This window comes from Manacus vitellinus, unplaced genomic scaffold, assembly GCF_001715985.3.
Source record: "Manacus vitellinus isolate BGI_N305 unplaced genomic scaffold, ASM171598v3 scaffold_9_pilon, whole genome shotgun sequence".
In the NCBI taxonomy this organism is placed as follows: Eukaryota; Metazoa; Chordata; class Aves; order Passeriformes; family Pipridae; genus Manacus; species Manacus vitellinus.
In genome coordinates, this window is record NW_021940917.1 from 5,106,625 (window position 1) to 5,132,401 (window position 25,777).

General features: G+C 36.1%; 1 protein-coding gene across 2 annotated transcripts in view; it reads left to right on the forward strand.

The window, feature by feature from the left end:
* PRR16 (proline rich 16) overlaps positions 1-25,777 on the forward strand; it is a 142,463-nt gene that overhangs the window by 86,604 nt on the left and 30,082 nt on the right. For both annotated transcript variants that reach the window (XM_008923291.3, XM_018085835.2), the window contains one exon: positions 10,839-11,733. In XM_008923291.3, coding sequence (XP_008921539.2) covers positions 10,839-11,597 — 759 coding nt within the window. In that variant the 3' untranslated portion in view covers positions 11,598-11,733. The remainder of the gene's footprint in view (positions 1-10,838; positions 11,734-25,777) is intronic.

Genomic DNA, 25,777 nt, shown 5'->3' on the forward strand with positions numbered 1-25,777 from the left:
CATCTAACATTTGCTTTAAACATTGGATTTGTTCAATATTTAAAATAGAATAAAACTTAATGGATTGTGCAATTTGGGGTAATATTTTGAAGCCAAAAGGACTGGTTAGAAAATGTGTCTATTAAGCTAAATCCTCCAGTATTGTTCAGCTCTGTTGAAACTACATTTTAATAAGTGTCCAACATGCTCAGAATTGGTACTTCCAGATTAATGTAAATGTGCTGCACATTTCGGTTGGGCTTAGATGTGGCTTTGGTGCTGTAACATAAATGGTGCTGAAATACTAAAATATGGTGACCATCTAGACTCAAAATAGTATTTTACTAATATAATCTTTTAAATCAAAAATCCAACAGAACATGTGTTCTTCAAAAAGATATATTGACTGTTCTTGGAGAATTTTTTTTTTGTTTTAGTACAAAAGAATGTTAAACATTTAGTTTAGGAGTCTCTTTTTAGACTGCCAGAGGAAAAGGAAGGATGCTGATTAATACTCTGCCTAGTGAGGTGGTTTACTTAAAATCAGAGAAATATACTCAGTGCTTAGACTGGAGTTAACATAAAAGAATTGCAATAGAGTTGTTTACCAGCTTCTTAGAAAATTCTTTTGGGTATGCTCAATATTTCTAATTATTTTTCAGAGCTATAATGTTACAAGGTTGGTTTCTTGGTTTTCTTTCCCCCCCCCCCATAGCCATTATTAATGTATCTGAAGAGGGTATTTGAGAAAATATGTATGCGAATACGTGAGATTTCTAATCCTACAAAGGAACTTTCAGTCTCCATGATAAGCATTAACTGTTTGGGGATGCACATACTTTAAGGAACTTCTACATTCTGTTAACCTTAATAGTTTAGAGTTTAGACAAATATTTAGCGTTCATTTAAAGTAATATGCTCTCTAATTAGGCAAATCACTGTATTTGTAGTCATCATGAACCAATTTTTATATCAAAGATTGTTATGTGGGGACTGAAATCTCTTAGATTTTATAGTACTGCATTCTCAGCTCTTTCACAACATATTTATTCAGAAAACATTGGCAACAATGAAAATGCACAAGTTTATCACTGCTTAGTTTTTTTCAGCATCCAGCCACTTTCAATTTTGTTACCTGTTTTGAGAAAGAAAAGCAGTAGTAAGCTGCAAGGAGTATTACTGGAATATGTAAATAAGGATTGTATATTAATTCTCAAGTTTTTTACAGGGAAGATGTTTTACTTTTATTTACATGTGGGTTTAAGCATTGAATGCTGATTAGCAATCTTTCTTTAAATTTCCTTCTTTGGGCCAATGAATTAAAATAAATGTATGCAGACATACTTATCAACTGCATATTTGATATGCCCAGCTTCATCCTTTTCAATGTTTATTTTTCTTTTCTTATGTAATAGCACAAAAATAGAGGTTCACAATCTTTGTTTTAAAAAAATTATAATTCTACAAATTTAGAATAAAGTGTGCAAATAATAAAAAAATTACATTCTTTTTAAATGGTCACACAGGCTTCATCTACACTGTAAAACTTAAATTTGAAGAGTAAGAAAAAAGAGTATAATTTACATCAGTGTAACAACAAATGAAAAATTCCAGTTTTCTTTGTAAGTTGTATGAAATCAAATTTTCTTTATATTTTATTGTGTAGTCCTCATACATTTCTGTAATACTTAAAAGCCCTTTATTTTTTTCTAGTTGTGAGTCTTTTTTCAGTGTTCAGAACAAGCTGTGCCAGATTTTCTTGCTGCTCTTAGAATCTGTTTTTGAACAGATTCCAGGTTAACACTGGGTTAACTAGGTTAGGTAGGTTAACTCTGCTGCCCATGGAGATATGCATCATATTTGCTATTTCAAATACATGGACTGACCTGCTCTGCTTACAGTGTTGAGTCTGAGTTGCAGATTGTCTTTCAACCTGAGTAACAAGCTACATGTGAAATCATTGCACTACTTGCCAGAGTTAAGACAAGTGTCATCATTCTGTGTCTCTAGATGTGAAAAAACAGATTTAATCTGCTTTATTTTTTTGTGAAATTACTTACTTTCTTATATTGCCAAATAGAGTTGATGTGAGGATTTCACTGGAAGTGTGAGATTCTGTTGCCATTAATAAAGAAGGCTGTCTTGTTTCAACTAGTATTTTAGAACAGCTTTTTTTTTTTCTTACAAATATTATTTAAACTTACTTTTCTCAGAAGGACTTTTTTGCTTGTTTTTTTTTTTACTTTATTTTCTCAGGGTTTCTGTTTGTTTATCATAATCTTATCGGGATTTGTTTGTGTGTGACAAGAACTGTAATTGTACTATTCATCATGCTATGAATACATGCCACATACCTGCCTTCATGTTTCTCTTTGATCTTCCAAACAGCATTTGTCTCAGACTTCATCCAGAAGGGTTCACAGATGAATTACTATGGCTATATTAAATTCTTAAAGGGGAACTTGAGGAGCAGCTTACTGTAATTTCTATTTCTTTTTTTATTCCTTCATGGAAAATAAGTGTTTTTCTTTTAAGATTTTGAATGTGAGTTTCCCAGTTTACTTTCCCTGAAACACTAAGAATGATGATACTGAGCTTTCATGGCCTTTTTAAATTCTCAAGAGCCCAACATGGTCTTAAATTTTCATTTAAATGTTTCAGTCCAGCCTAACTTGGTGTTCTATGTACTTGAAAATGTCAGAGAACAGTTGAATAAAGCCTGTCATTGAAAATTAGGTATTTTTTTATTTCATTTATGTACAGAGGCTAAAATTGAATGTATTGTACCCAGCTCTGGAATGCCACAGCACAGGGAGGACATTGACCTGCTGAAGTGAGTCCAGAGGAAGGACACCAAGGTGCCTAGAGGGATGGAGCACCTCTCCCATGAGGAAAGTCTGAAAGAATTGAAATTTTTCAGCCTGGAAAAGAGCAGGCTTAGGGGTGACCTAATTTCAGCCTTCCACTACCTGAAGGGAGCCTACAAGAAGGATGAAGAGAGTCTTTTTACAGGGATATGTAGTGACAAGACAAGGGAGAATGATTAGATTGAATCTTAGGAAGAAATTCTTTACTGTGGGGGTGGTGAGGCACTGGAACAGGTTGCTCAGAGAAGTTGCAGGTGTCCCAGCTCTGGAAGTGTTCAAGGCCAGGTTAGATGGGGCTCTGAGCAGCCTGATCTAGTGGAAAGTGTCCCTGCTTATGGTAGGGGGTTTGGAACTAGGTGATCTTTGAGATCACTTCCAACTCGGACCATCTGTGATTCTGTGTTAATGTACTCTAAAGGGGAATACTAGCTTGAGAAGTTACTAATGTATTCTTTAGCCAAAATTTTATGGTGGCAGCAAAAACTCCATGTGTATAAGTTTGCTTAGGATGGAGTTAATCTCTTAGATGCCTTAACACCTGACAGGCTTCACACCAACCTCGTTCTTTGCTGGTGCTGCAAGGTGAGTGACTGAGCTGCTGAGATGCTGCTATAAGTCACCTCATGAAAGCTGAACTTCTAATCTGCATGGAAGTTAGTATTTACTCAGATATCAAATTCTAGTGCGTTGTTTGAGTATTTTGGTATAAACAGACATTATTATTTGTTAATACAGCTTCAGATATTAAGATGCTGATGTAAAATGAAACAAAACAAAAAACCCCCACCACAACCTAATTGCATGGCTGGGAGGGCTTCCGCAGATGCGGTTTTGCAAAACAGCTACAGCTTGGGTATTATGCAAGTCCATGAAGCACTTTGTCTGTAAAAGCATCTGTGTTTTTTCTCAAGCCAAAAGAGGTGTAGGTGGCATCTCCATATAATGAGGGTGGGAAACTGCAGGATATTGCAGATGCTAAAAACTTATACAGGTTCAAGCAGAAATAGACATGTTCATGGTAGATAAATATGTCAAGATCTGCTTAATACAAAATCTGCTGAGTTCTAGAGTTAGAAATTGCTTGACACTGGGATAAGGTTCTGCAGAAATATTTCTGTGTGACTTTTCTGTTCTTGTGTTATTGCCTGAGCACCTGCTTTTTGTAATTTTTCACAATATTGTACTAAGTAGACCACTTGTCTCTCCTACTACAGCTCTTGTTTTGGGTTCTTTTTGCAATTTTTTTGCTTACACCACTTTATAAACTTGTTTCAATCTAATTTTGGTTTCTCCTTGACCTGGTAGCTGTATTCTTTTGGGGTTGGAGGAAAGGGAGAGGACAGGGAGCAGTGTAGAGAAGTTGACTGTGGCAAAATACAAAAGATATGAGCATGGATGACTGATGCTGGAATATAACCACTGGAGAAAAAGGTCTTATTTGGATGCTATACAGGTTAAACTTTAAAGGGTGATAATGGCTCTATCACTGTTAACAGGGACCTCCGTCTTGTTTTTTGTTAGCTGTGTAGTAGTTCAGGATTTACAGGCACTTGGTAGGGGAAAAAAGCTTCTTTTGTGTCCTTGGATTGCTCATTTTTGTCAACAAAGGACTAATAACTATACAAGAAATAGTTAGCTAAGGTGATAGGAATGTAAATAGTTTGACAGCTTGTCCTTTAGCAATTATAGCAAGTGAAAGATTTCTTGTTGGATTAGAGGTGCAATCACAAGATATTAGAGCTACTGATGTAGCATAACCAATTCCTTACTTAAAGGCAAGAATAGCCTCTTTGTGCTAGAGCTGATTACTCTTTTATTCTTAATTACATATTTATTCTTGTGGGGTGTTCGTTAATTAATTTTAGCACATACAGTGCAAAATTTATCTATGTCAAACTTTGCAAGGTTTCAGAATTACTTAAAAGATAATGAAATTAAGACATTTCAATTGCAATTATTTGTAATTAAAGGATACCACCTAATTTTGTTCATTTCTCTGCTACTTTTTTTAGTTCAAACTAATAACTTGTCTCATGACCTGATTTGATTGTGGTTGATTTAAAATCAAATTCAGTATCTGTCCATAACTATATATTTTCTAGTAAACTTCCAGCAAAGTGTTAAGTCAAATCACATACCTGCACACTGCTGTGGTGTAGTACTAAAAAGTAATTTATGGATTGTACCTATTCCATCTCAGAAGTAATATCAGCTAAGTGCTGCTCCCATTTTCCTTATGCAGCTTTTGCGAGAGCTACTAGCCTGTGCAGAGGCAAGTAATTAAAAAAACCCAAAAACCAGAATCTAAGTCATAAATCCATGTGAAACTTTGAAGAACAAAAGACCCAGTGCAAATACCTCAACGTCATAGGGAATATTATAATTTTTCACTTCTGTGAACTTAAAAATTTTTATATCTTTAGGAGTATATTAGGTTTTTTTCTGAAACAAAGTTTACTTCTTTATTCAATAGTTGCCAAAAAAGTAGTTATCTGTGGTGGAATTGAGTGAAGCTTGTGGATTATATATTCACTGAACATTGGCACCCTATTGCCTTATTTCACCCTGCCTTAAAATAGGAGGAAAAACAAACCTTGTGAAGCATTTATTGTAAGGAGATAATAAAACTCTTAATATTTTTGTATGTGTATTAAATAATCGCAGAAAGAGAAACACTGATGTCAGTGTTTATGATTAACGTAGATATTCCTTTTCAGAGAAGTTTAGAGGTACAATTAAGGAGTACGAGAAACTGTTACTTTCTCTGTCATGTTTTAGTCTTATGGTTACAAAGTAAGAATGAGATCTGTCATCCAGTGAGTTTTGAGTCTTATCAGAGGAAGTAAAAACCATTCAAAATGTACAGCTCAAATAACTGAAATATTAGGGCAGCATAGACTACTTTTGATAATCACAAGACTTCTTCTTGGACGAGATTCTGAAGTTACTTTAAGCAGAGACTGCAGTGGAAAAGCAGTACTTTGTGCCGGGCCTATGATTTTAAACAGTTTAATATAAGAGTTTGATAACACTGAGAGATGGGTTAACTGCATGATATCTTTGCTTTTCAAACTGTTTGCAACTTCAATTTTTTCCTTTTTTTTTTTTTTAATTGGGTTTGAGTATTATATATGTCATTTTCTGCTGAACATGTAGTATTGATTCATTCTCCATATACTGGTAGTTTAAGAACAGAATTTCTGAGTCCAAATCCATGTTGATAAGAGTATAGTTTTTTGTTGTTTGTTTGTTTGTTTTTTTTAGTTGCACATAACTTTCTCTTACCCCTGGCTATAATGAGGAGCTTTATGTTTTCTCTAATGATGTAATATGCTGTGCATATTGTGAGAGAAAACAGGAAAGTTGTCTCCAAATAGTGATCTTTAGTCTCAATTCACTTAATGGTTCTATCTCACAAATGCTACGCACTTCATATTCCTGCTTAATCTTTGTGAAGTGAGAATAAAATCTCATGTGACGTTACTATAGATCTTATGTAAGCCTTGAACTAAAATGTTTTGTCTGCTGCTTCTGAAATGTGCTCTGACATAGCTACCTTTCCTTTCTCAGCTTTCTTTACACTATTCTTTTGCTCTCAGGTATCATGTTTACGACACACATCCATTGATTCACTTTGACTTCTTCAGCCTCTGTGCTGTATTGCTCTAATTATTCCAGAGTGCAATCACTGTTTCATTTCACACTGCTGTCTTAAAATCTAGTGATCTTGCCTCATTGCCTACTCTTAGTAACTACTACCTGGCAAGTTGTCATTTTCCTTTTGGCTTCATTTTATTCTCATTCTGTAATTTCTATAATTTTCTGTGCCTAATCGAATCCTGAAAGCTCTTGAAGCGGATAGAAATACGATATTTTGCTTGTCCCTAAAATGTCTCAAGCACCTATGGCATTCTCTATAAAGATTTGGATTTTGCTGGTAAAGAACCCTCTGATTACTTCCTACCATCTATTCAATTATATGCTTCTACACTCTTTCAATATTCAAGTTATTAGTTCAGATACCTTGAGAAAACCTTCTGACTATAAAAACATTTCAGAAAGGTATCTAAAAGTATTAAAAATCAGTGCATTCACAACCAAGAGCTCAACAGCCATAATGTTCATTTGCTTTAGCAAACATCTGTGATACAGTCACACAACACCGATTTTTTGCCTAGTACTTGTTCTTGCAGCTAGGTGCTCAATGTAGAGACACCTAACAAGATAACTCACTTGGTTAGAACGTGGTGCTAGTAATGCCAAGGTTGCAGGTTCAATCCCAGTATGGGCTATCTGCTTAAGATTTTGACTTGATGATCCTTATGGGTCTCTTCCAACTCAAAATACTCTGTGATTCAAGATTCTGTGATAAGTTAGCCTCTCTGTATTGAGTGATTTAGGAGCACTAGTTCATTTGAGTTCTTGACTGTTTCCTAATTGGAATGTTCATAATTAACACTTTTTTCCCCAAATGTACTGAAAGGCTAGTGTGTCTACAAAAAAAATTAAAAGAACAAGAAAAAGCAAAATAATTAGGAATCATAACTAATTCCACTTTTTCCGATTTCTCTTGTTTGCTGAGGTGAGGTTTTGTGTTCGTTTGTTTTAATTAGTTTTTTGGTAAATTACTGTTAGTGATGTTTTTTAAACATACGCCTGCTGTTTTGGGTTTAGATAAAAATAACATTTGATTCATATCAACTGATCACTGATTCTAAATGATGATTATAAATTCTTATGTTCTACAGATGTTGTTGTTGCTGATCATGTCTGTAGTTTGAGCATTAGTGAAGAAAATGACCTGAGTCTACATTTAAAAAACCCTAAAAGGACAAGAGATTACAAGATAATTTTCAATCAGTAAACTGGAGGTGAAGGATAAACATATCTGCATTAAATTTGCTTTATTCAAAATTTTTTTCTGCTTATTGTGCAACTATTGTCAAAATAAATAAAAAAAAAATAAAAAACAAACCATCCAAAAGCTCCATCCACACATATTTATAAGATGTAAGCATAGATTTGATTTATCGAATTACTTAGATTTCAGGATAAAATATTTTGAGTCTGTCCATGTGCTAACAGACTGATCAATTCTTGAATTCTGCTAGAAAAATCCAACTCCATCCCCACTGGGCACCTAATATTGTTAACCAGTACCAACCCAGAAAGAGGATAAGAATAAACTGACATGCTGGTTCATTCAGGGGTGTCATACTGGATTCCACAGAGCTTGAAGCCTCAGGATATAGCTATCAGGGGAGAAGTAGGCATCTCAGCAGAGCTCACATCTGGTTAATGACTAAGGAGCTCCTCAGGCTATGAAATGGTGTATCCCCAATGCTTGTACATGTGTTTTATTCTAGAACTGAAAAAATGGAAAAATTCACTGGACAGATTCACTAGAACAGCACTTTTTGTTTGTGTGTTTGTTTGGTTTTTTATATTCTCTCACCTCCTTAGAATTTGCATTGTGAAACAACCTATGTTTTTCTTAACATTCATTTTTCTTTTTAACTATGTCAGTTTCACTGTGTTAGTTAGGTGTTCTCTTGTTAGTTTTTCAACTTCTTTGAATTTTACCTTCTGGGATAAAAAAGCAAAATAAAATAACAGTACACAGAATCACAACTTGTGGTGGGAATGAATCTGGACAGATAAACTATATTGTTATGTCAGAACCATTTCATGCTGGGTTTATGTTTTACAAATGGATAAATGACAAAAAAAATTCTGATGTGCACTGAACATTTGCCCAGAAGACAAAAGATAAACTCTATAGTCATTAACTTGAAGGGCAGCTAATAACAGACTTTCTTGTTACTCTTGAGAAAGGTTTTGCACTGCCAAAAGGACAATCTGAATGGATGCAAATTTTCTCACCAGGGCCTGCCATTTCATGACATTTGTGCTGCATAATTTTTCTCCTTCTTTTCTTGCCAAGAAATTTCTTTGCTTCATGCTGCATCACTCCATTCTGTAACTGTTATAGTTTATTAAAAAAAATTAGAATGCAATATTATATTTAGCCAGACCCTAATATTTACAAAATCCATACTACGCTTGTAGACGGATGCCTAAATTTCAGGATTACTATCCAGAAAATGACTGTCTTTTCCTTGTTCCTGTTTCCTTTTGAGAGGATCTCTCTGCCTTGGTTTGCTTATGTAATGGAAGGTGATAAGGCAAGTTCTTTCACCGGTAAACTCATTCTTCCTATGAATTTTGATACTGGTGTGATTTGTCTACCTTAATTCTGAAATTTCCAAGAGTAGTCATATGCTGTACCCTGGAGGGGATGTTTGGGATCTGACAGTTACTAGAGTTCAACTGTACATTTCAACTTCTAGAATAATATTTTGAATTCTCATTATTTTGGGGATTTAATGTCTGTCTTTTAAGGGTATACTTTTTCTTTATTCATTTTTTTGAGAAAAATCAAAGTGCCAAAATAGAAACTGAAATGCAACATAATACTGGGCTTTGAATAGTGATTAAATGAGCAGTTCTTTTGGTCTTTTAGAGTAAAAATATTGTAAATTTTTTTCAAAGATGTTTGAAAGCTCTCTTTCTGAATCATACTTATTTGCATGTTTGCTGATTTTAGGAGAAGGAAGACAGTGAACTGAATTGCTGCATATGAATTTTCATGAATTTTGTATTATGCAACTCTGAGCTTCCAGTATGAGCGGTGAAAGCTGAAGTGCTTTTTCATTTTATGGTGGTTTTGCTTTTATTATTTACTGTTTACTACTGAACACATAAGTGAGTGACTGGTTTGGCTGAAAAAAGAGTCACTGCCTTCAGTAATGACTGTCAATTCTTTTGCAATATGTGGCTCATATGCCTAAAAATAGTGTTGGTTTGAAAGAGTAATATTACAGTCAAGTTACTGAAAGCAGGAAGTAGAAATGAAAGTTTCTGTGGCACAATGACAGCATCTAGTTTTATTTCAGATGTACTGGGCTGCCCCCTCCAGAACATCACAGATCAACCACAAGAACGCCAGGCAATGGCTCAAGCTTTTTGTTCATGCACCAAAGTTAGCTAGCAACATTTCAGTTACTGATTATTTGTTGTATATATTGTGAGGATGAAAAGGACAGAGATCAGTTTTTAAATGTGTTCTTACTTCCCGTAGTATCTGTTGTAATTACATTTAATTTGTAGTTAGAGTTGTTCAAGTAGGTACTGAGTGAAATGCAGTTTTCAGGAAGGGCTTTTAATTGTCACAGACAAACTTTCTCTACTAAGTAAAGGTGACATGGGTTGCATACCCTATGAAAAATCAGTAGAAAAAGAGGGCTTTGAAGACTAGAAAAGATCTAACATTGTAGAATCTACAAACAGAAATATGGGAGGTGGAGGAAAACTTTGGTTTGTTTCAGAAGATTGTTTGAGGGGATTTCAGATCTTACAGAAAATATTCATGAAGGTGGATAATGCAAGAGGGAAGTTGTTTCTCAGACCCTGTTTTATGTTAAAAAATTGTCAGGAAAATGTGTACCACTTTTATAGGAGTATAATATCACCTATACAGCACATCTACTGTTTGAAAGGTCAGAGCTAAGAGATACTGTGCAGAAGTTTAAGGCTCAGAAGCTGTCATGTAGAAGCTAAAGTTGAACAATTCTGTCTCCTCCTACACTGGAAGGAAAAGCATAATATTGAAGGATTACACTTCACTTACTATGATATTACCAAGTAAACCCTGGAGGGAAAGAAAGGGAATTTCATTCTAGACTGTTTCAAGTTATATTTCTCTTGTATTTAGGTGATAAGCTAGCAAACTAGCCATCCTTATCATTATTGTTGCTGTCACTTTTATTATTATTATTTTATTATGTTGACAGGAAAAAAGAAATAATGTTCAAAAAAATTGGATGCTTCAGTTCTGGGGAGGACAAACTGATAGTGGAGAGGGCTTTTGTTTTTCCCTGCCTTCTCTGAGTCAAGGTTTTTCTCACCATTTTCAATCTGGCTGTTGTGCAGGTGGTTGACCAAATTGACACACTGACGTCTGATCTGCAGCTGGAGGATGAGATGACAGACAGTTCCAAAACAGACACACTTAACAGCAGCTCTAGCAGCACAACAGCTTCCAGCTTGGAGAAAGTCAAGGTGCGTGGCAACCCCCCTCTCATCAAGCCGCCCGCGCACCCCTCTGCCATCCTCACCGTGCTGCGGAAGCCAAACCCACCTCCGCCTCCACCACGACTGACGCCTGTCAAGTGTGATGAACCTCCCAGGCTGCCTCCTTTGGCCAACCCAGTCAAGACGAATGGCACCCTGCTGCGAAATGGGGGCTTGCCAGTCGGGCCCAGCCGCATCCCAAATGGAGATGTGTGCTGTATACCGAACAATAATCTGGAGAAAGTCGTGGTGCAGCCTCTGATGCACAGGCCTGAGAAAGAACGGTGTCCTCAGCCGGGAGCAAGGGAACGGGTACGATTTAGTGAAAAAGTGCAGTACCACGGCTATTGCCCTGACTGTGATGTTCGGTATAACATTAAAAACAGGGAGGTGCACTTGCACAGTGACTCGACCCGTGTTGCTGGAAAGCTGCCACACCAGTGCCCTCCTCTGCCACCTCCACCACCTCCACTGCCTCCATTTCCTCTGGAAAATGGAGGGTTGGGGATAAGTCCCAGTAATAGCTTTCCTCCTCCAAGACCTGCAACTGTGCCTCCACAAACTGCACCAAAACCCCAGAAGACCATCTTGAGGAAATCAACCACTACAACAGTGTGAAGTATGCCACTTGTAATAACTCTTTATTTTTTCCTATATATAAACATAAATAGGTAATGAGCACTTTCTACTTGAGCAATAAAAAGACCCAATGTATTACTCCCTGTGTCCAGTGGAGTGGCATAAAAATCACATGGTAAGTACAAAGAGGAATGCTGTTGATCTTATTTGTACCCACCAAAAATTCCATTAAGCCAAAGGATGCTGAAAAAATATTCATTATTTAGCAGTTTCTTAATTGTAGCATGGTTTAAAAAACAATGAAAAGAAAGTTCAGTACAAAAATACTGAATAGTGATCTGTGACAGATTTCAGTCTATCTGACATGAGGCAATAAATATTGCTCCTGGGTTTTAGGGCTTTTAAAATGTCTTTTGATGAGGCAAAGTGTAGTACCAGCTAACAGGGTTTGACTGCAAATGCATTTTTCTCTGCATGACTGCTTGAACGAATGCATTGTGTGTGGAGTGCTGCAGTAGGAATTAATCATTGGACTTTCAGGCAGCTTGCTTTTTGGTGGGGAAGTAAAGAAATAATTGAAACATATGTTGGCATGGCTCTGGAAAACTGAGTTATCTTGTGTTTTGTTTCTCACTTGCTCAGTGTGTCACAGCCAATGTAAAGTACAGAGTTTTAAGATGAGCAGGGAGAGCCCCATTCAGTTCCCCTGTATTTCCACTGCTCCATCCTCAAAATTGTAGTGGTATTTTATCTCATGTGCAATGGCAATAGATTTTAAAAACAAAGCCCAGTTCTATGTTTTTCCCAAAGCTTTTGTCTGGTGCAAATCTCTTTTGAAGGCAATGAACATGTTGCTTAAGGCCTTCAGGGACATCCACTTAATTCATGTAAAGAGCTTTGAAGTTGAAAAGCTCTGTGCAATTATGGAGCATTAACATTGCAAAACAAGATATTTTACATGTTATCACATTTTGATGGTGAACCCAATTAATATTCTTACTAGTTGAAAAAAAGTCCTTAGTGTTTTTAATTATTTTATGAAAGAACATCCTTTTATTCTCACAAAGAGAATTACAGGGACTTACAGTTTAAAAAACATCCAGTCAGTGAAGGAAATCTGATAATAAACCTGTTATTTACAAAACTTGTTCCAAATTAATCTCAAATGGCCTACAACAAATACTATACAAAAAAAAGTATTCTTATTTCAGCTGAAATGTAAAAGGTACTTTGTGATGAAACAGATTTTTAATTTTAATTTCACTTTACGTGCAGTAATAGGTAAACTGAAAACCAATCCTCAAGCTATTTCTCTGTATACATATTTCAATACATTTGTAGTATTTAAAATTAAACAATAAGAATAATCATGACAAAAATTCTAGCAAAGTACTACCATTTGGAAAACTTTACGGTAAACAAAGATTGTATTTTGTGTAAATATTCATTTAGGGTCTAAAGCTTCATGCTTTATTCCCTGCATAAAAGGCTAAGAAAGGGAATAATCTTAAATGCTTAATCATTCTTTCCCCTCATCTTCCCATGTGTTTTTCATGATGCACTTTACATTTTGTATTGTTTGACTGTACTTAATCCCATGACAGCTGTTGCCAAGTGAAGTGAGTCCTGGCACTTGACAGCAAGAGGCAGTAACTCATTCTGCATGTGTGTGAGATATTTGGTACCCAAATGAGTTTTTTGTCACGTAGATTCCGCTCACATGCTGGAACTTCACATTACCTCCTTTGCTCATATGTTTAAAATTACATTTAAAGTCATTGGAATTATGTGTGGACATATCCACATTGCATATGTACAGGTTTTCCTTTTAAAAAGAGAATTCCTGCTGTCTTGACTTTATCACTACTGTAGACATCATATACCTGTTATAAGTTAGCTTAGTATTTTTTTCATTCTGAAAAGAGCTACCATGTAGAAGAAATTATAAGAAAATGCAAATCAAATATTACATATGTTATATAAAATGTTTGTTTCATCTTAAATTAGGGAAAATAACACTGAATCATTTTAGGGGAGTAGGATCTGCTGCACGTATCTTTCCCCACTTGGCTTAATTTTTCCAGTATGAACTCACTTCTGATAGCAGAGCATAGTATTTCTCCTTTTGGCTTCTAAGAACATCTTAGTACCTCCAAATTGGATGCTGTACTTAGTAGATGTGCACTGATATACATGTAAATGTCACTTTTGTTTCAGTGTTAAGTTTAAAGTTCTCAGCTCTGGAAAGTTTAAGTAGCATCTGAATTTCAGCAGTTCATGTTCAGTTTTGGTATCCAGAATTTTCATCTTGTACTTTGTCCTCACTTGAAGAAATGCTTTCTTTTCTCTTTCCCCATGCTTCCCAAGTATCTTTTCACAAACTACTGCCCTTTATGAATTTTCACACAGGTGCAAATGCTGTGCTATAAAAAGAAAAGATTCATCTCTTTGAATGCAATGCTGTCTTTGGCCAGAAATGCTGGAGTTTCCAAATGTGACAGAAATACATTGTTTTTCAGAAAAGTTTTCTAACTCAGGCTTTTTTTAGTGCAACATGTTCCAAAGTCTCTGTTAAATCATAGTACAAAAGTGAAATCAATTCTGTTTTGATAAGAATGTCTCTGGCCTGTGTCCTATTGTAAGGTATTTTTATCAATGTAACAATTTCACATTATTGGCAGGACAGGATAAAATTAAGGTTAAAACAGGTAAACTTACAAAGCACAGGAAACAATTAACTCTAAGTTTTACAGCACTGTCTGATAGAAATGGCATAACAACAAATGCAATACTGTATTCAACTAGGAGTGGTTTTTACATTTGTATTAGGGATGTAAGCTCTGTGAAGGAATTTTTAACACCGACAATGTAGCATGCTTCACACTTTACTGAGGAAAACCCAGTAAGCTAACCAGAATTGGTCAAATTGTCTGCCTTTGAAATGTAAGTGTAATATCTATGAGATTATATTTAGTGTTTTGCAAAAATATTCATACTTGAAAAAAATGGAAGTCCAGTTACAGTACTCAGAGCTTTAATTCAATGTTTGCCATTCAGTTTGCCATTCAGTTTTGATTCCCCAAAGGTATTTTAAAGTCTGAATTGTCCAGATCTAGTCTTGTCAAATGCAAATAGAAGGAGAAGGTGGTTTCCATCAATATAATGAAAAAATAATTTAGGAAAATTAAGATAAGCAATCAAAATTGCTTAATTTGTAATAATGGCACTTATTAATAAAGGCTAACATGTGAATGCATTGTAAGAAAGAAACACTAGGAGAGTGGAATCCAATAAGAATACTTTTTAAGGACATAAGATGGGAATCTTCGAAAAGATCATGGATTTTTCTATAACCTAGCAGAAGTCATTGTTCTTCCTTCTCACTTCTGAAGTTGTTACACTTTTTATCACATCATCCATTGTTCTTGAAAACAAAAAAAATTCCAAATATTCATCTAAATTTTTTAAATCAATATTTTATTTAAAATATGACATGAAGTAAGTGAAATAGACTACAGCTCTTGCTATTAACTTCTTATAAAGAAAACTTTATTTTTGGTTTTGAAGAAGAGAACAGTGTAAATCTTTTAATTACCAGATGGATTTGCCTGTGCCCTCTGGACTTTCTCAGATCTCTTTGTTTCCATGTTCTAATTATGACTTTCCTTTCAGTGATACCATGAACAGTAATTTTACATGTGGAGATAAAATCATGCTATGGTTGCTATGTCACTTGTCTGATTTACTGTTACAGTAGGCACATGTAATGAGCATATATTTTTGCAGAGGCAGCATTTCTCATATTCTGTATATATACTGTGATCCATGCTTTTTCAGAGGCTATGTGTGTGTGTAGAAGCAAAATGCCTATCCACTGTCCAAACTAGTAATAGTAATAAAACATAAGGCTCAGAACTGCAGCAAGGTTTTGCAAGCGAGGTAAGTGCGAAAGCATGTGGTAGAATAAATATCTATGGTAAACCATGGTAAGCACAATGTCTTGAGTACTTAATCTGAAAAATAATTGGCGCCTGTTAAATAACTACACGGTATTTTGTGGGGAAGTTTGTGGTATACCACATGCAATGGTTACATGCTGCAGCCTAACATTTCCTTATCTATTAACACAGACCAAGAAGTCCATAACTGAAGCAGCAGCAACAGCGCTGGTGTTACTGGCTCGGTGGTGCATGCAAACTGCAGTACAGCCTCATCTTTGGTAGCAGTTACACGTTGATGGCTCTTAATTGGGAAAAATTAGGAGGGATTTTGTCTCACTAGCCTGTTTTATGGTGGCAAATAGTCCCAGAGAGCAAGTTCCTCTATCAAAATTTTGTCAAGATATTTTGTCCATCTTGGGTTAGCTCTGGGGAGCACGTGCAAGCTAATTCCTGGTGCTTAATGATTTAAGGTCTGTCTAGCTCATGTTGGTAAAAGAGCTCTCTTGTAACTGTGACTGGAGCTGCTGGGAAAAATGGACTTGACCGGGTATCCTGCTGCGGGAGAGGGACCCATGCTCTTGACAAGCTGTGCAAGTCTGCTCCTGTTCTCTGTTTCTTCACATTTTTTCATAAATGGCAATATTATATTACTACATGGTTGGAGCGTTTTGTTAAAAAATTGCGGTTGCGCTGTGTTCATCAGCTGGGCTATATTGTTTCTGGGGTGTAAGCAGGTGGGACTATGACTGTGTTTGGGTTGCCCACTCCTTTGTAATGCTGAATCTTTGCAAATTTTGGGGCAGAGTTTTCTTGCTTTTGAGGTAATCAGTCTACTGTCAGGTTATAAAAACCAGATGAGAATCTCTCATGCAGGTGTGATGAAGAGGGACTAGAACCTTCCATGTCTTGAGGGACTGTTTTTGTTATTGCAGGACTGTGTATCTTTTTTCATGTGAAAATGTTTTTTATAGACAGATGAGAAAAATGTCAGGTCTAATCCAGGAAAAGAAGTAGAACATAAATTGCACCTGATAGCCAACAGCAATGCTTCGTACAATGAGTAAGACCAGAAACGTCCTACTGCCTTGCTTGGGGAAGAGAGAGAGTGGAACTCCAGGAATTGCTGCATCTTTCTTCTCAGGAGTTTTTTTCTTTCATCCTGAAACACTAGATGTATACTAGATTGCTAAGGAAATTAGTCTACCTCACTGTTGGCTGTAAATTATGTTCATAATAAGTAATTATGTGTTCATGAGAGTTTTCTGATACCAGATCTGTCCCTCTGTGTTTTCTGTTTGATCTTTTGACTAACTTCTTATCCTATCTTGCAAGCAATAATGGGGTAAAAGCTACACAAGAAGGGAAAATAATAGGTAAATTTTGAAAAAAAGAGAACTTTAAACAGATATATTTAAGTATTTTCCTCAACAGTGCTTACATGATAATGACAACATCAATCTAAGAGCTTGTTTTTCTTTGTTCTTATAATTACTTTAAACTTAATCTTGAGTCACCTTAAGCTTAAGAGAGCATGTAAAAAGCCAGTCAGTGACAGAATTTCTCATAGAAGTGTTTATTTCCTTTCCAGTTCAACATTGATTTTGCTAAGTAAAAGTTAGTAATACATGTCAGTCTCCTTCTTGGATAAAAGAAGGTGAAAACCAAAACATTATGATAGTATCTCTTTGTTTATACAAAGAGATACTATCATATTGTTTATACACAATGCTACAGAATATTTTTGGTTTTTGCATACTGGAGCTAATGTTCTAATTGGACTCCTGATACTGAAGCTAATTGGCTTTGTACCTGCTTCAAATCTAGGATGCAACTTGTACTCCAGATCCCTTGACCAGTTGTCCCAAGGCCTTGAGGTTTGTCTTGATTCTCTGCAGCATCCTTGATGGGTTATTGCAGGGAGATTTAACTAGATGACCTTTAAAGGTCTGTGAAAGAAGGAGAGGCAGAGACAATGTGTGGTGAACTGACAGTAACCAACATTCCCTGTCCTTCTGCACCACTGGCAGGGAGGAGGTAGAGAAATCGCGAGTGAAGCTGAGCCCAGGAAGAAAGAAGAAGTTGGGAGAAGGTAGTTTTAAGATTTAGTTTTTATTTGTTATTTTTCTACTCTCACTTGATTGGTAATATACTAAATTAATTTCCCTAAATCCAGTCTGTTTTGCTCATGATGGTAGTTGGTGAGTGTTTTTTCCCTGTCCCTAATTTGACTCATGAGCCTTTTGTTATGTTTTCTCTCCCCTGTCCAGCTGAGGAGAGGAAGAGATAGAGCAGCTGTCTTGGGTACCTGCCATCCAGGCAGGCTCCCCCACACACAGTGTCCAAGAGTGCCAAGATCTAGTGGGCTGTTACTGGAAAATGTCCTTTCCTTATAATCGATCTTCAGAAAGAGATAGTGCAAATTAAAAGTCAGGAAAAATAAAGTGACTTTATTTCATACTCTCAAAACTTTTCTGCAAGTTTGAATTTTCCGTCTGTGATTTGCTTTACCTAATTAAATGTTTAGAAGGAACCTTATTCATTAATTCTGGGGAAATAAGGTTTCTGACATGAGAGGATCCATTAACATAGTAAAATAAAAAAAATACTGTTCTCTGAGTTAATAAAATCAGACTAGAAATGAGATTAAGATTCTTCACAGTGTGCTGTGTAAGAACTCACTTGGAAAAGTAATCAGTAATCCACAATATGAAGTCTTTGAATTAATATTGTATTTCTCTTAAAAAGGAGGTGCACTAGGTCTAAGGAAAATACTTCGAAGGTCTACAGTGGTAAGCAGGAAGGCAAAGTAATTTACTCTAATGCTTCCTGTTAGCTATTAAAAGAACTTATACACCTTTCCTTATAAGACAGATGAAAAATATACTTTTATGATGTTGCCAGCAGGTGCAATTTTGTACTTGACAAAGAAGAGAGATGAAAAAAAAGAATCAGTTAAGCATGCCAGAAGCAATAGAAAATTAAAGTGTCAAACTTTGTTTTTTATAAACAGGCACAACTTGGTACAAATTGTTCAGGCTGTTAATGAATTGCTTGTACTTGGTGACTTGAAATGAATGGGTTGGAAGCCTTTTATGGGTATATATGGAAGTGCTTCTTTACCCACTAGAATCATGATTTTAGAATAAGCCATCTTCATGTACCTGTGTGTAAAATCTGCAGCAGAACAGAATACTGCAGAGGAGCTGTATGGGCAAATACTTTGGCAGCCAAATTTTTTGTCATCTGTGCAGGAATCAGCCTCAATATCAGTCAGTTTATGCAGCCATAGACAAATACTCTTCAAATTCCAGTGCTGATGTGACTTATTATACATTTAACCCTGCACTGTTTTTGGGAAAACCATCCTATGGTACCTTTGCTGATCATTCCTATGTCATCTCTACAATAAGTGAACTACAGGCACTTTGTCAGTGCAGCAGTGAACCGACTGAGTGGTCCAAGCTGTCTGAAAAAATTTTTATTCCCAAAATCGTTGAGTCAGTCAGTGAGACAGACTATGAAAGAGGAGAGTGGAAAAAGAATCAACCTTGTCACAGAGATGTGAATTTTTGCCTTGACTTGACTTGTTTCTAAAAAACATGATAAGAATACACGCAAAATGTTTTCATGTATCACCAAAATAACTGAGGATAAAATATAATCAAAATAAGATTTTGAGTTGTGTTATGTTGTGATTTAAGTAATCCTTCTAGTAAAATAGATCTTTTCATAAGAATTAAGGTAATCATAATACCCATAAAGTAATGAATCCACAAGGAAGAGCTTTTCATGGGTGTTTATTTTCTAAAACGTAATCACTGCAGATACAAATGAAACACAAATGGATTTTTAGCAACAGAAATAGCACCACTCTAATTTGCATTAGTAAGATAGTAGTTAAGCTTTTTTTCTGCTAAGGACTTGTTGGGAAATTATTTTTATTTCTATCCTAGCAAGTATAAGGAAGAAACTGTGTATTTTTCTTTCTCTTTTTGAACTTCAATTTTGAGTTGTTTAAAAAAAAACAGAAACCAAACCAAACCAAACAAACCAACACCAAACAAACAAAAGCACAACAAAACCCTGGAAACAAAGAAACAAACAAACAAAAATGGGGGGAAAAAAAGGAAGAAAAGAGAGGAAAAATGTATTTGATTCCTTTGTGCTATATAACACATTTGGCATTTTGAAGTGCATTAGTAATGCTCACATTTTCAACTTCTGAGAAACTCTGATAGTTGAAATACTAGTTAGTGAAAAACTGATCTACAAAAAAATGAAAGTAACAATCAATAGAACAATAAATTCAATGGAATTTTGATAAACATGTATAATATAAATAATTACTGAACAGGCTGGGAAAGAGACTCATCTGATGAAGATTTACTGTTCCCATGAGTTTTGACAAAAAACTTAGTAGTTCACTAAAAGGAATTCTAAGACTCTTCCAACAGCTTGTGTAGAACGTGTTCTGCACGTACGTGCAATGACATAGTAACTGATTCATGACATTGGTTATGAGTCTTTACAAGAAAGCCTGTGTCAACCAATAGGCCAAATTTTGATGATGCATTTATTTTCATAATCCATCATAATTTTTTTCATATTAAGTCTCTATTTGTTATAAATTTATTTAAAATATTTTTACAAGCTCGTAATGTATTACTGATAAAGTATATCACTTTGTGATAGATTTGTTTAAAACTTTTTAGTAGTCACACCTCTGAAGAAATGTAGAAATACAGCTATGATCACTCATAATTTGTAATTTATGTGTTTGAAATCTCTGTAAACAACTTTATATGACCCTGAATACTTTACAGACTGATTTTTTTCCCTGTCATGACCTGATTTTTAAATACAAGACTAGTATCTTAAGAACATGTCTAACTTGCAGACTTTTAAGTAGACACTACTTGGAGAGCAGTTGTACTATTTGAGAGCTATTTCAACTTGGATTTTGCCAAAACTTGGAAAAGACTCATAGATACTGGAATAATCCTCAGTTTATGATAATTCTAAGCATTGTTCCAATTAGTAAATATTTTGTTACAATATGTTGAGTAGATTGTTATTAATGTGCATGAAAAAGATATCATATCCTAGGGGCAGGAAGAGATGAGAAAATTATTTTAGAAAAATGTGTCTACATCTGAAAGCCAACAGCTAACATTGGCTTTGTCCTTTGTTTTGTTAGAGATCTTAAAATGCATATATTTACATTTTGGTTTATTGTCATTTAGATTTGAGCATGTCACTGCGATATACAGGCCGATTATGCCAATGTTCAGTGCAAAAGTGCAGAAAATGAAAGAATTTGTTCCAAGTAGTTTGTAATTTGGTGTACTTTCAGGTCATTTCTGATCACACACACATCAGAGTAAATCTAAAACTGTTTTCCATTATTCCATGTGGGAAACAGCTTTTAGAGACTGAATTCTATTGCTTAGGCTGAAGAAGCATTAAACAAGGGAAATGCTGAAGCAGAACAGTAAATACATATGAACTTAAGGCTCAATATTTAAATTTTGTAGCATTAATGCTTTTTTTGCATACATTGTTCATTTTCAGCCTCTTCTTTTTTCTGATATTTAGCTCCAGCTGTACAAAGACATGGTGTTCAGTCTCTTCTTTTAAGGTTAGAAGAACAAGAAATAAGGTTGTAAATACATTATAACTGACTCATTGATTTCTAGAAATTTGGCCTTATTGATGTATCTTAGTGAAGGGAAACCTTGCTCTAACAAGCTCCACTGTTGATCTTTAGTCTGAATTCACAGGCTGAGACAAGCATTTGTATATACTAGTATCTCTTTTAACGAGTTTGTTTCACTACTACTCATTAACCATACATGCAGGAGATTAATTATTTGTCTCTCAGACATGAAATGAATCTTTTAAATCATATTTAAGTGAATATTTCATCAGCTTTCAAGCACCGGTGTTTTGTATGGTGTGTTTTCAAGAAAAATTTGATCTATGAATGGAAACTTTAAATGCTGGAAATACAAAGCAGAGAGCTTTGTCAAAGTGCTGTAAGATTTTAGGAAAAAAGATACATATTAGAAATTACTAAGAGTTGGTATTGGCTTTCTGTTTAGCAGGAAATTTTGTGTGAGGGCCTGCCCACTGTTCTTGAAGCACAAAGACACATTGGTGCCCTGAATCCCACCAGAACTGCCGCTTTTCAGCTGTAGGGGCAGCTCAATAAAGCACTCAATAAAGGTGCAGTTTTGTCCCTGATCTGTTGTTTGTGTCACGTGTGTGCTGGTCTGGGCCTGGGAACCTTGTCCTGCAGCTGTGCTGTCAGCAGTGCATGTTCATGGTACTGGGCTGTTGTGGCAAGTTTGTGGGGGGAACAGGGGAGAGGCTGCAGAGGTGGCTTCTGTGGCTTCTGTGGGAAGGTATCCCCCATGTTACAAAGAGTTGCAGCTGTCTCCAACACAGACTCATTGCTGACCAAGGCTGAGCCTGTCTGCTATGTTGGTAGGACCTCTGGGATAACATAGTTCAGAAAGTGTAAAAAAAGCTGCACAACAGCAGTTGGGAGAGGAAAGTGAGAATATGTGAGAGAATCAACCCTGTGGACACCAAGGTCAGTGAAGGAGGGAGAGAAGGTGTTCCAAGTAGCTTGGAGTATTGTACCTCTGCAGGGAAACCTCACAAGTTGCTCTGAATATAAGCAAAAAACCACATGATTTTTGGTTACAAGGTAGTTGGTATTTAATAGAGCAGATACTACAGTACAAATTAGGTTTATAAACAGTGTTATATTGTTGATGTAGCTAAGCACTGTAGACTCAATCTTCCTCATAGCTCTGTTTTTCTGAAGACTGAGAGTAAATTACAGCATGAGCCCTGGACAACTAATTCCTGGGCAAATTGGACCCACCTAAAGGCAGGCAGCTGTGATGTGCAAAGGGATGATGAAGAAAAGTGAAGGGAAAGGGTGATGAGAAGACATTTTCCTTGCCTTATTTCTCAAGGAGGAACTGCGAAGGAGAGAAATGCAGCTATTGGGTGAACAGAGTAACTGTAACTCAGAGTAACTCATGGGATTTACTGGTTCCCTTGGGTCCCTAGTTTCTTGCTATGGATACAATTTATTGTTGTAACTTGTTTATCACTTACCATGTGTTTCATGTGATGTACAACAGAGAAAAGTTTGTTTTGCCTCTTTTCTTTGGAGAACTTTTTGGTCATTTCTAATTTTTTATTAATTCCTTCCTAAACCCAACAGCTTAAAGTGACTTGATATTTCAAAACCCAAGAAATTTTGCATACTCATTTTCATCATTTTTACTTACTGTCAGAGAGTTTTTTGGCTGTCCAAACTGTGCAGGTTCATTTTGCATTAGAAGCTTTTTCAGCATGTTCAGTAGCAAGTATTTTGGGATAGTGTTAAAATTTTAAAAATATTTTCTTTCCCCCAGCTATTATGGCATGCCCATGTTTATATGCAAGAATATATTTAAATGTAGCTAACAGAAAATTTGAAAAACTAGAAAAAAAAAGCTCCTTTGGTCAAACTTTCAAAATATGAGAGTTCTTTCTGGGCATATAATTTTAGAATGATACTTTAATAATTTATTTTAAAAAGACAGAGCTCCAACTTGAGTGGAGGAGCTTGCTACTCTTTCAAACATGAAAAATTTAAAAACATTTATAAGCATTTCTGTGAGTGCATGTCTGTACATAACAGTGTTATAGCAAACAACTGCAAGCTTGTGCTGTTAATTCTTGCCTTTTTTAAGACATAAAAGTTTATTGGGCACTAATGGTTTCAGTCTCTTTAATATCTGTCAAAGGTTAGTAAGCATCAGATGCTGGGCCCTGGGGTGTTGCTGAGGGTTATGTTTGTTGGAGGCTGCTGATTGCAGCAAGTATGGCAGAGAGCAACAGGAAGTTATTACCTATTACCCCCTCCAAAGGTCCAAATCTTAATTTACAGCATGGAAACAGTGTGGAAGAAACATTGTCAAAGTTATGCCATTAAATTGCAGGGCTGAAAAGCGGAGAGCTTTGGAGAGGGTGAATAGGCAATGAAAGGAAGGACCACACTGAAGTGGAAAGCAGCGGGTGAAGTAGAGGTGAAGAAGAAAGGATGAAAGAAGAATACAAGAATATCAAGCCCACCTGGAAAGTATTCTGAACTGCATCACCACTGTCTGATATCCCAGCTTAGTAGTTTTATAGGTAATCTCTAAGTGGTGTCTTCACAAAATTTTTTTCCTGAAAGCCACATGACACAAAATGATAAAACATATAACATTTGTTACTTTTCTATTGAATATGCAAGGAATGGACAAGGAACGTTTGCTTTTGTTCCACATCTTTTTGTATTTTCATCTTTTTTTTCTTTTTTTTTTCCTTTTTTTTTTTTTTTAAATTCTCATAATGCCTGGAAGTTCTTTGGCTGAACAGGAAGTTTTTCTTTTGAACTCTTATGACTAACATAACCACAGGAAGCCTAAGAGCATTTCTGGGATTTTGAATAAAAGAAGTGCAGCATGAAATAGGTGACATTTCATAAAAACCATAGAATTGGTCCTGGGAGTAAATGGAAATTATAGAAGTACAGATGCATCTTATAGAACATGACAGTTAAAAGGGAATTGCATTGAAATATCATTTTAAATAGCTTAGGCAAAAATTAACCCTCTGAATAGGCAAGACCAAAAACATTACTAGAGCCAGTGCCTAGATTATTGCATCAGGGTGAATTGGACCCGCTGTAATAATGAAAGCACATGCAGCTTGAAAAGGGCATGGACAAAGATAAATTAGAAACAGCTGTCAGAAAGAATTTTTAGAATCATGCATTTATGAAGTAGATACTGGCCAAGGCAGTTGATGGAAATCACAAAGGGACAAGAAGAGGGGAGAGAGAGAAAGAGATTGACATCTCTTACTAGCAGCTTCAACTAAAAAAGATCTATGCAGGAGATGTCTAATGTCCCTAATACTTGGTTTTACTCACTGCCACAGTAAGCTATAAAATGGCAATATTGAAATATGTTTAATCTGCCTCTTAAAATCTGTCTGTGTTTATGAGTCAAATTATCAAATAATAGAACGGTTTGGGCTGGAAGGGACCTTTAAAGATCATCTATTCCAACCCCCTGCAATGAACAGGGGAGCATTCAGCTACATCTGGTTGTTCAAAGTCCTGTCCAAACTGACCCTGATTGTTTCCAGGGATAGGGAATCTATAAGCTCTTGTAGAAACCTGTTCCAGTGTTCCACTACCCTCATCATTAAAAAAACTAATTTCCTTATATCTAGTCTGAATGCTGCAATAAGGTCTCCTTTCAGTCTTTTGTCCCAGCTGAACAATATGAGAACATTCTATTCTCTCAGCCTTTCTTCATGGGAGATGTGCTCCAGCCCTCTAACCACTTTTGTGGCCTTTCTCTGGATTTGCTCCAACAGGATGATGTCCTTCCTATGCTGGGGACCCCGGAGCTGGACACAGCACTCCAAGTGGGGTCTCACAAAAGCAAAGTAGAGGGCAGAATCACATCCCTTGGCCTGCTGACCACACTGCCTTTGATGCAGCCCAGGACAAAGTTGCATTTCTGGGCTGCAAGCACACATTCCCAGTTCGTGTCCAGCCTCTCATCCCCCAGCATTTCCAAGTCCTTCTCGGCAGGGATGCTCTCGATTTGTTCATCCCCCAGATTATATTGATACTGGAGGTTACCCCAGCACAATGCAGAATGACCTTGGTGGTGTTGAAGCTCATGAGGCTCACAGGGGCCCACTTCACAGCACTTACATGCCACATCCAGCATGTGCCAGGTTATTAAGGTTATGGAAATAATTTCATAGCCACTTTTTGTAAATCCGGTTTGAAAAAGACTGTGCTCAAGGAATTTGAGAGAAACTGACTGCTTACATAGTATACTGAGACAAAGCAAGCCTCCAGTGCTTTGAGACTTGCTAGAGGATTACTTCTAAGGAGTATTTACCAATCGCTAAAATAAATACTGTATCTAATATTGATACTTACTAAGAGACATCAGATGGGCACCAGATATATTTGAGGCTGTGTACCCAACTGCCTATGGTGAGAACGTGTGAAATATTTCTTTCCAGATAATATTTCTGATTAGACTTAAAACAATTTGGATACAAATGCTATATCCAAATCTTTTGCCATTTAAACCACGTTGTAATAATCTAGCACAAGGATGAGCACTCAAAAAAATGTCAGATATCTGCTGTAGAGACAGAAGCTTCAGCTTGAGGTATCAATTCAAGGATTCTTTGCAGTGG